Source organism: Melospiza melodia, chromosome Z (genome assembly GCF_035770615.1).
Source record: "Melospiza melodia melodia isolate bMelMel2 chromosome Z, bMelMel2.pri, whole genome shotgun sequence".
In the NCBI taxonomy this organism is placed as follows: domain Eukaryota; kingdom Metazoa; phylum Chordata; class Aves; order Passeriformes; family Passerellidae; genus Melospiza; species Melospiza melodia.
Window position 1 is genome coordinate 41438803 of NC_086226.1, and position 12018 is coordinate 41450820.

Consider the following 12018-nt stretch of genomic DNA (forward strand, 5'->3'; position numbering starts at 1 on the left):
TCTCCCTTGATTTATTACCCCCCGGGAATATCTGCACAGAAAATCCCTCTCCGGTGGTCACGGCACCACCGGAAAGGTTGACTCCTTGGATTTGGGGCTCCGGGCACTATGGAGCACAACTCCCGGCAAAGCCGAGCCGTGCTCAGCGGGGCCGGGCAGACGCCGAGGCGGCCGAGGCGGTGGGACACATCTCCTCAAGCCCCGCCGACCGGACCGGGAGAACGCCCGGGGAGTGTCAGCACTCGACGGCGTGGTGCCCCAGCTTCGAGCACCCTGGAGCAGGGGGCAGCCCGTGGGGTCGTCCCGCCAGCCCCCGACCCTCCCGGCTTTCCCTTACCTTCTTCCCCGGCCCGTTCATCCTCCAAGGAGCGGAAGGGAGCGGCGCCGGAGAGCGGGCGCCGCTGCCCAGGTGAGCAGGGCTGGCACGGCGGCCGCTGCCGCCTTCCTCGGGGCCGGCCCGCCCTCGGAGCTCCCGCCGCCGCCCCGCGCCTGGCCCCGCTCAGCTGGAAGCGCTCCAGGAAGACGAGATTCGCCTCCGAGCCTCCGGTGAGGAAGGAGCGCAGAAACTTCCCCGAGTTACCCGCCCCACGGGCCTCCTCTCTTGTCCCTGCGCTGGATCATTGTTTGCCCTGATCGGGAACATTTACTAATGGGGTAAAGCGTCCGGGGAAAGTACGGCCAGCCAAGTGCTCTGAGGCTAGCATGATTTGCATGGCTAAGAGTTACTCAGCTCTCTTTGAGTGCAGAACTGATAGCTCACTGCTGGTGCTCTTCAGGATCCTCCAGTAAAACTCAGCCTCACACTCAAGGAGAAGGGACACAAATTGCCTGGAGTTGAGAAGGAGTAGAATAGCCACGATCTGGAGCAAATCTAAACTGCCAGAGGTGGGACTGGAAACATATTTCAAACAGCCTATATTTATCTTTGAGATATCCTAGTATACAGCATGTATGAGGTAGGTGGAGAGCATCATCTTGGGAATGACATCTTTGGGTTTGACTCTTTCACTTTGTTACTCTTCCCTCCATGCCTTAAAAATGCTAATGTCTGCTTTTCCATTTGAACAGAGTTCATTAATATAGTCAATGCTTTGTAAAGGTACTCAACGCCTCAATGAGGGAACTCTATAAGATACTCATAAAAAACAATCCCTACCCCCAAAAAATCAAAGGATTGAATACAAGGCAGTGGAGAGCATATGCATATCACAATAGCAGAGCAACATTAAGGATGACTGGGAACTTTGGGACAAGTAGTGGTCAAGTCACAGCAACTGTCTAACCAAAACCCTCAACTACTTCACAAAATGAACCCAACACACTAAACCTGTACAGAAAATTAGTTCTAGACAGAAGATGCAGAACCAGCATTGATCAGCAGGTTATGTCAGATTGAGGCTAGGGACTGTGAAGATCTGCCCTATTTCTAGTAAAAAAGACACACAGTCATCAAATACAATCTTTGAGCTTCCCAGAAATGCTAGACAGTGCACATATTGGAATTTCCTCAAAAGCAGGTTAGAACATCCCCCTTTTTGTGGCCATACATCTGCAAGAACTGTTGTCTGTGAGCTCATGTGACAGAGAGACCTTGAAACTCTCTCAAGGTCTTTGTCCTGCATGGATGAGCTGGGTGGGAGGTTAGCTACAGCCTCAGCTGCACACAGCCATATTCTTGGGTACTTGGTACAGCAGCCCTGATGTAGTCTCAGAGAAGGCATAACCTTCTTTCTTCAGAACCTCTGCACAAGCACCAGGTATCAGTCAGCCAACTGGAAATTTCAGAATCAATTTAGCTCAGTTATTTCCAGTAACTGTCAGGGAAGAAAGCATCACAGTCTGCCCTGGTACCCTGCTTCCTCAGGTGGACAAATTAGGGATGAATTAATTACTCTTGCCATTCTGTGCAACCATGCTGTCTTTGCAATAAAAACCCAGAAGTATCTTACCCAGCCATGGCATCACAATAAGGGCAGAGTGCTCATCTAGACACAGGGGGCTCCAAGAGCCCCCAGCATGAAGTTTTGGTTACAGCAACATAGACTTTTTGCAGTTTCCTTGCATTTCTCCTTCACAGTCCTTTCCTTGCATTTCTCCTTCATTATTCTTTTAATGCAGTCCTTTTACACCAGCTAGAATTTAATCTCTCCACAGGTTTTCAGACCATCACAAGAACAAACGGAAAAAAAATCATTAAGGGTTGATGTTAGGAGCTGAAGTAAACAGATATCTAACAATACTGTCTAGTAGAGCACAGCTGGATGAACAGGACACTGCCTGACAGAGATTTATCATGTGAGGCATGCTCAGAAAAGTATTGCTTGTGACTAAGAAGGAACCATTTTTTCCGAGAGCAAACGTCATTCAGTAATAGTAATACTACTACCACCACTACCACTACTACTACTACTACTACTACTAATATTTTTAATAAATAGCAACAATAGTTATAGATTTACATTCCTGGACAATTCACTGCCATTTTATATAAAATCTGAAGGTGACAAAGCTGTGCCCTTTATGCTGCTTTTTAGGTGGCTGGTTCTTGGGCAGTCCCAGTCCATCTTCTTCAGCCTGGACTTGGGGGATGAAACAGAAGTGCTGGTCACTTGAGAGTGAGGGGTGTCAGTTCAAAGAGTTTCCAGCAGACTTCAGACAGTCCTGATAGCATTTGACTTTGACAGGAGTCTGCTAACAAGAGTGAAAGGCTACAGCATACTTCACTAATCCTCTTATCTATAGGCTCAGAATGTATCAATTTTTCAATTTGCCATTGTTAACCTTTCACAATGTAATCTCTGTATGCAGTCAATTCCATAATATTTAAAGTACATATCAGCTGATGTTATAAATTGCATCAGTTAATATACACAGTAGCTTCTTTTCTTGCCTTGGAGTGGTTCATTGGTTGATAAGACAATCCATTTTTTGTTACACATGTGGTCAGATGGAACTATTTTATATTCTTATGAATAAAAAAAATTAAATATAAAAATAGTATAGAAATAGCACAGCAAAATTTGTAAACTATGACCTAGAAAGCCAGAAACATCATACAAGGCAAATACTCATGAGGGATATTACTTATCTCTAGATTTAGTGCAAATCAGAAGAGAACATTACACAACACTGAAGAAGAACTACAAATAGTGAAATGCCCAATCCAAGGAGCCAGACCAGCAAAATAAAGTATTCTAAGATATTTTTGTCTAGAATAGGGAACATACATTTCACTACATATTTCAGATGAGCTTTTCTTACTTTCAAGTATATTTAGGAAACATAAGGACAGGTCCTTTGGTCAGCATGAGGACATTGTTTTGTTCTATCATTAAGCATCACTGGTGGATCATATGATCCAGTCCTGGTTCTGTAGTAAGCCATACTACTAATAGAATCAGATGAAGGAGACATTCTCTAATTGGGAAACAGTTTAAAGGAACTCAGTAATTCCTCATTGCACTGTATTCTTAAAAAAAAAAAAAAAAAAAAAGGAATTGCAAAAAAAACTCATATTAAAAGTAGTGTAAAATAAAAAATCTTCTCTAGCTCAGGCAAAGTTCTCTGTACTTTTTACTGTCCCCCACAAATGAACAGTAAGTAATAGCTTTGGGAATTTGCTGTTGAGTATTCACTGACATAAATTTTGCTATAAAATAGTATTAGGAGTATTCATCTTAGCCATTGTAGGGAAATTCTTCTTCTCATTTTGGCAAGCTGTGTGCTTACTGAGAATATCTTCCATCCTGGAAAGACATGAACATGGCTTTCAAGAGCTACAAATACTTGGCAAAATGCTGTTACTTGGCTAGGGCACAAAAGAAGGAAGCGGCATGAATCACTCTGTGCCTGTAATCTCTCAGGGTAACGCTTCAAACACACAAACATGAATTCACTATTTTAGAGCACTCCACAGCAAGACCATGTTGTAAGCAATCCTTTGTCAAAGATGATTATTACATCACAGACTATGTACTTGTGTGACACCCAAGCATGGATGGACAGGCACAGGGCTCATGCCAGGGTAACTATGATGAATACAAACTTCTCGTGAGTCACTGACTTTTTAAAAACTCATCAGTTCTGGGGCAAAAAACAATATATGTGCAAAACGTGTGTTAATTCTATGGTTACAAATGAATGCTTCTGCACCTGCTAGAATACAAATATTTTAACAGGTGCATTTGAAAACTCTTCAGTGTTATTGCTTAAAACACTACCCAGCTCATTGTACAGAAATAAGCTAATTTTTTCACCTCTTTGCAATAATGCAATGAACATGCACAAACGCAATTGGTTCTAAACAACTAATGAGACAGACACAGCAGAATGAATAATTTCTGTTGCATGTTAAAATATCTAATGCAGAGCTATTGCACCAAAAAATAGTGTTTACAGATGTGCAAGTCATGGCTTTCTACAAATAAATACAGTTTAGAAAGTCTGACTCTCTTTTTGGCATTTTTGCTTTCTATTCTACATTTAGATGAATTAGTGTAGCACACAGAGGAATGAGCTACTCTAGGAATGTCTAAAGTGATTCAATCTTAGAAATACAGTGAAGGCTCCTTAGGTCCAGCAGTTGGCAGGGAAAAAAGCAACCAAACCATTCTATTTCATGTAACATTAAAATTGCATATCCTTTGCATACAGTAGTCTCAGGGTATCTACATATTAGTTGTAGTTATGTCAGGCTTGGAGAAAAACACTTTCCAGAGCAGGAATTGAAGGAATTGAAAACACTTCAAAAGCAACACTTCCAAAAAAAAAAATAAAAAATCAAACAGAACAAAACCCCATAAAGAGCATAATAAAGCATACCAATTTGTGAAGGATCTGGTGGTAGCAGAACCACACGTTTCTCTCTGAGCTGCACAGTCCTGTCTTTAGTACAACAGCTGCAATCTGTTTATTTCCACAAGCAATGAAGATGGCTTGTGTTGCCCTCCAAGAAGCATCCAAGCAGTGTCTTCACTACCTTCTTCCCAGCTGTGGCAGTAGGTGTGTTAAAAACATATCTGTACAAAAGGCACAGAAGTCCTTTGCACATGGCAAATGAGAGCATAAAAAGCTGAGGTGTGTTCAAGGCATAATGCTCTAAGGGCAGTAACAAAGAGGTGCAGCTATCCCTTTGTGCATCATTCCTGAAGGCAGCCTCCAATTTCATAAACCTGGGGGGTAGAGTCACTGAACTGCTTGCTGCATACCAGTAGTTTTACTCACAAAGTGGCAACATGCTATCTGCCAAAGTGGCAACATCCTAGTCTGCAGTTCATCCAGCCTGTAGACTCCACATGGGTATGGATGGATTGCTGGAGGAATGGCAACCAGGTCCTACCTATCTTACCACCTTCTTTGCCATAGTGCTGGATTGCTCTGCATGGCTTTTGAGCTTACAACAGCTGAATGAGCTCCTCTTTAAGAGACAGGCTGATTCTCACAGGCCCTCTAGCCTGGAAAATCACATCACACAGACTGTGAGATCTCCAGAAGCAAAGCACTCCTCACAGAACTCATAGATAAAGGTACTACTCAGATGAGTGATAACTTCAAGGACAAAAGGTATGAACAGCGCCATTCTTCCCCAGCTTATTTCCAGTAGCAGATTAAATACATGAGATCGCAGATCAGAGGGCAGTCCAACCTACTTCTGGAAAACACTCCTAGAAAAACCTAGGGAAGCAAGACCATTTGCAACAATATACAACTCATTGCAACTTGTTGCTGACCCAAACCATTTTCATCCGCAAGTCAGGAAGGTAAAATATTCTTTATTTGTAGCTGCAAATCTCTGCGTGCAATGTTTACAGGCTTGTATCAATAAAGCAAGTCAAATCCATTTTAAAATCTGACTTTAAAATTACATAATGGGTTTCTCAGTGCATTGTATGAGAGGGATTGTTTTTCCATAGTGGGTTATTTCAGATACTAACAAATGCCTTAACTTCAGCGAAAGAAAGAAACAAACCCCAGTAAAAAAACTGTGCTGCCTTAGACTTATGACAGTACCCACTAATGTTTATTAAAATATGCTTTAGCAGAGAGTATCTTTCCTCAGTTTCCCTTCAAACTTCCAAATTCATCCCATTGCTTCCCCCTTCCCTGTGTCCTTCTCCACCTCTGTGAGCTTTTTCTCTCTTGCAGTTTTTGCCCTTTTGTCCCACCTGTCTACAGGGTCATGCCTTCACTTTCTATTCAAAAAAACCTTTTCCACAGCAGTAATAGTTTGTAAAACTATTGCCTTCTAACACCATCTTTCTCTCACCTCCAAGATTTTGGATTATGCTGTTTGCTATCACTGCCTAATTTTCCTGCAATTAAGGGGTGACCCCTTAAATCAGCTTTCTGCTTTCTCACTAATCCATCAATCAGTTCCTTTAAAGGCTGATAATATCCCCCTGTATCAGAGTCCTCCATATTGCTGGAAGAGGCAATAGTGACAGTGACCATTCACTCACAGGACAATCATGATTTCCAGTTGATTGAGCACAACTAGAAGTAGGATTCTAAATACAAAAAAGATCAATCAAAAAAGAAATTTTCAAGATAAAACCAAGAGAGAAAAATTATCCCAAAGCAGTTCTACCTTCTCCTATCTGTGACCATCACCATATATTTATCCTGTCTTATGACCAAGAGTCAAAATTAAAATGATCAAAATTAAATTAATCCAGCTGCATACATTACATACTTCTGCCCATTGCAAGATCATAATCTACAGCTACTGCTGCTCTTTTACTCACATGACTCTGAAATAACAGAGATCAAAAATACTGAAGGCAGATGGATGACTTTCTCATCCTCCTTTGTACAAGGAGTAGGTTAGCATCAGTACTTAATACAACCACAATTGTACATTTGCTTCAGCAGGTCAGAAAAACCTCTCTGAAGAAATTGTGATACCCAGTTCTACACAGGACAATGAAAAAAGAATCAGAAGTACAATCTGTTCTCAAAAGGAGTGAATTCATTGAAACTCTAAGAAAACTCCTTATCTTTGTCCCTGAAAAATTACATTCTAACCCAAGTAACTAAAAACTCTGGCTTACTCTGGAACAATTTCATCCACAATATGCCTGCAGAGCTGTATACAGTAAAGGCACTCAGTTCTGTATCCACAGGCTGGTCAGGCACTTTTCTGGAGTGCTTTCTTTAGAGACCTTATCTCCTTTTCCTCACCTATCTTTGGAAGTTGCCAATAGCCTACAGTCATACATACTTTTCCTCTTGCTCTTTGGATGCTCTCTTTCCTTCCAGTCCATTCATTCCAGGAATCTCCTTGGGCTTGGTTTTGGTTTGGGTTTTTTTTTTGACCTATAATCTCTCAAACCAATTTTTAATTAAATAATGGTTCTTTAGAGTTTCTCAACTTATCCTGTAGACTGAAGCAGAAGCGGGGAATAAAAATAATGTTTTTTGGGTTTTCTTGGCACTGTCTAGGTATGTGGTGTTCCACAGATTACTCAGTTACTGCCCAAGCCTAGTTAATCTGTGAGGCTGATTGCTAGCTGCTCAGATGTTCTAATTATGTAAAATTTCCTATCTTTGACCCTGGAAACTATAGAAGTGTCTACACACAAAGTATTTTAAGTCACCACAAATGCTCCCACCTGGTGGAAGTTTTTAACACAGGATAACATTATACAATGCAGTGAAATTTACTTACAGACGGGTGGCAACACTCGTCATGCATGAGGCTTATGCAAGTTCTGTGCATTTGCATAGGCTTTTTAGTACGGGTGACACAGTGAATAGTTTTAGGATATGGAATGCCTCCTTGCATGGAAAGCGGAAGTTGGTATGTTGGGAGAAGACATATATGCTTATTTCTCAAAAGGGGACAGAGAAGGGAGTGAGCCATGTACTACAGGTTTGCTTATCCTGGTCCTGAATTCCTGGATTCTATCACATCTACTTTAATCACCTGGAAGCTCTTGTTTAATGCTGACTTCATATTTGCAGAGTAGTAAGGCATGTCTGGCCATAGGAGGAGGAATGCAGTAAGAGTACTTGTGCTGTGATGATCATTAAAAATTAAAATAACTCCAAGATGACAAAGAACTAAGCCATTCAGCAAGTACCCCTCACCTTGCAGAAGCTCTAAATAAAGGGACACAGAGAAAACAAAGAAGCAAATGAACAAACCAGCCAAAACAGGAAGGAACATGAGAATTATAGTCGAGGCTAGCTGCATACAAGCCCCAAATCCCTGAAAGGACGACGTGCGAATTCCCACTAATGCTGCTGTCTGAGCACCCTCTGGTGGCCCAGAATGAGCAGCTCCAGAGACGAAAACGCCGTCCCGCAAGGTAAGGATGCAGGAGAACGTAGTGTCTCCCCGACTTTGTCTGGACAATTGATGACTGTACGCAATTTAATTATTTTTCTTCATGTCTTTTGTTCCCAGCATTTCCTTAATTTTCACGTCATCTGACTGGTTCAAAACTTGTGTTCATTTAAACTAATTTTCTTTGGAATGTGAGATTAGAATCAACTGGGGGAAAAAAGACAGCATAATAATATTGGGAGGGAAATACGGAGGGAGCAGAAGTCAAATTTGAAATGCTTTCCAATATACGGATGGCATCAAAGTATATTTTAATTTAATTGCAGAACATACTGAATTTACTTGGTTTCAATGCAAGGCTATTCACTGTTTTGCACTTGTATTTAACCTGAAAAATAGTGGAGAGTGATCTAATCTGTCATGTTCATACATCAGAGCTTTATAGCTCCTTATTTTTCCAGAAAAAAACAAACTTAATTTTACGTATGAGAATATTTTTACCTATGTACAGAATATGTGTCATGTTTACTCTTTTCTGCAATTATTTGGCAGAATATTTGGCATACAGTCTGTTATCAGTTGGGATCAATGTTCAAGAAGTGTAAAAACAGTGTACTGTTTGTCCTGGTTTCAGCCACGGTAGAGTTAATTTCTTGTCAGTAGCTGTGACAGTGCTGTGTTTTGGATTCCAAATGAGAATGGTGTTGATAACACACTGATGTTTTGGCTTTTTGCGAAGTCCTGTTTATCCTAAGCCAAAGACTCCTTTTTTCCCCTTGTCTCGTGCTCTGCCAGTGAGGAAATAAAAAAAGAAAACCAAAAAACTGGGAGCGAGCATAGCTGGGACAGGTAACCCCAACTGCCCAAAGGGGTACTCCACATGCCCAGTATATAAATTGGGGGGAGTGACTCAGAAGAGGGGCCAGTCTGAGTTTGGGAAGGATGGTCTGGCATTGGTTATTGGTTGTTGAGCAACTGCAGAGTGCAGCACTTTTTTTTGTTCCTTCTTATTACTATTGTTTATTATTATTTACTATTATTAGTGGGGTTTTTTTCTTTATTTTCAATTATTACATTGGTTTTATTTTAACATACAAGTTTTATTTCAATTCTTCTCCCCATTCCACCAGGGTAGGAGGGGAAGGGAGAGGGTCTTGAGGGAGGGGCTACATGGTGTTTCAAGCCCACCTGAACTTAAAAACACTATTAAAAGAAAAAAAAATCACCTGAGATAGCATGAGACCTCTCTTTCCTACGGAAATTTCATATATTTACCACATTTCTAGATCCACCAGACATTATTCCTGGAGACTGCCATAATAAAGGCACTTGTAGTTTGAAAGAGTTTAACTAGTGCTGTCAGACAAAAGTCCATCTCTTATACTCTCTTACCTCTACTACAGCTTATCTAACTAAGTTTCCCACAACAGAAAAAAAATCATGCGTATATTGCTTGGGTTCATATGGAAAATTACTGTTTTCTCCAGGCTTATGGATTGAGAAAACTGAAAATATCTTATGTGCTGGATGAAAAGTATGGAAGACAATAACCCTCCTAAGTAATTTAAAAATCCAGGGCAAAATATCACTCCAAAATGGTTAAGAGCCTGGAACTTGGCTATCTAAATGCTGGAGTATTTCAGACTGTTCACAAAATATTTTGACTGTCCTTGCTTGGAATCCTGAATACAGGTCCACTAAAAATGCATATTTCCTCTTAACCAGTCATCTACTGAGAGAAAAATCAAAGTGAGAATCCCAGCAGATGTGTCTAGTTACCAATTATCTTTCAGTTTCTTATCTTCTCCTTAAATATATGAGGGGAATAATTTATACCTTGATTATAAGATATGTAGCAGAGAGGTCATTTAAAACCTTAGGTGGAGCATGCATTTCAGAAATATAAGCAGAGGGAAAAAAACCTTTATTACAGTTAATTACAGTTAAAATGGATTTGGAAGAGAAACTACTCATATTTTAAAGGCAGACATGAAAAATGTAATGAGGGCCAGACCCTGATCTGCACTTACCCCAGTTTCCATTGGTGTAAGCCTGCTGCCTTTGAAAGACTTTCTCTCCCTTCATACTCCTCTCAGTGAGATGAGGATCAGGCCTGCAGCCTACCTGCCCACCCTTGCCATGATGATGATGAGAATGATAATGAAAAAATTAATGAACCTGGAGTCAGAATTAAAAACTGCTTGTACCTAATACTAATTTTCCTCATGACTGTGAAGCCCTCTTTTTGATGAGAAGAAAAACAGAACAGTTACCAGCTGTTCACATAATGACGAACACTAATAAGGGAAGACATGCATGTTAATGAGCTGGGGGAGGGGAATCAGAAGGGGCACTCATCAGTGCAGCTGTCAGTGCAAATCCTTCCTCTGAGTATTTTGGAAATCTGATGGCATGTCGGCATGTTACACTGGCAAACAGACTTGAGAATGACATCAGCCCCAGGTAAGGAAAACAGCACTTCTAGAGTCTACTTTCAGCTCTGGCCAGGTGATCAGCCTGTCTTTCACCATGCTGTTAACAGTATTAGGACAGGTATTCTCACCATGTGTAATCTTCTAAAATATTATTACTGCAGTCACAAATGAACAGTCAAACTGAGATGACCTCATGGGTCCAGCAGAGAACAACAAGTAAAGAGAGATGTGTGGATCAGAACTGGTGGGAGAATAAGGATGCCCTTTGTATTCTCTGGTCTGTATATCACACAAACAAACCGAAGCTTAAAGGCTTGTCTGCATGCAGAGCTCTGGTGTCTTCTTTCAAAGAAGTGATTTCAGTGCAAAACCCAGCAAAAACCAGTCGTCCCTTAGTTTAAACCCAGTATTTTCATCAGTTTTGGGTCAGAGAGCACAGGCTTATGCTGAAATAAGCCATTCAGCCCAAAGCAAAGTTTGCATTTAGGCCTACAGCACTCTAATTAGCCCATATCAGTTATGTGAAGACAGCACCTGCTACCAGGAGTTGTAGGTGTGACAGACATCAGGCCACAACAGGTGCTAATCAATTGCTTGGAATTCACTTCTCCAAATTTTCTGAAAGCAATCTGAAGAGGTATTAGATTCGTGGAGGACTTCAGCAACATGAGTCCTGGTAGCTTTATTAGAATGTGCATTTGTTCACACTGAATAATCTTGGGAAGCTAAATCATCAAAACTGAGCAATGTAGATCTGGAGAATGAGGCCAACCTTAAAGAAAACCATGCTCCAGAGCTTTTGACCTGCTGAGGATTGCTTAGCTCCATTCACATGTGCCAATCCACACAAGCACGAATTATAGTCCTACATAGCTAGAGGTAAGATTCCCAATATGAAGGACAGTGTTTAATGCAAAAACACAATAGGTGATCTAAAACTGCATGGCTGGATCTATGCTGATTTATATCTAAATCTACACTTATACATTAAAAATGCCTTTAAGTTTTTAGATGTGTAAATAGGTCTTGACAAAAGCTCACTTATCAGGTTTTTACTCCTCAGAAACAGATGTGGCACATAAATCAGTACTGCAAGTTGTTATATCATCCTCCATGTTGGGCTCAGATTGAACAGAAGCTGCCAGGGACACGTTCTTTCCTGATTAATATGAAGACAGTAATTTTCTTTTTTCTTTTTTTACTATTATAGCTGCAAGAAAAGCGTATGCTACACAGCAGTCAGCACTTCTCAGCAGGAAAAATTGAGACCAAGAACACAGAGATCTATGAAATCAG

The 12018-nt window shown here is 40.9% G+C and overlaps 1 protein-coding gene across 1 annotated transcript in view; it reads right to left on the reverse strand.

Annotated features, from left to right (window-relative positions):
• PDE8B (phosphodiesterase 8B) overlaps window positions 1-10508 on the reverse strand; it is an 86595-nt gene extending 76087 nt beyond the window's left edge. The window contains exon 1 of the mRNA XM_063180128.1: window positions 10318-10508. Within this exon, the coding sequence (XP_063036198.1) occupies window positions 10318-10329 (12 nt within the window). The 5' untranslated portion in view covers window positions 10330-10508. The remainder of the gene's footprint in view (window positions 1-10317) is intronic.
• Between the last annotated feature and the right edge of the window lie 1510 nt (window positions 10509-12018).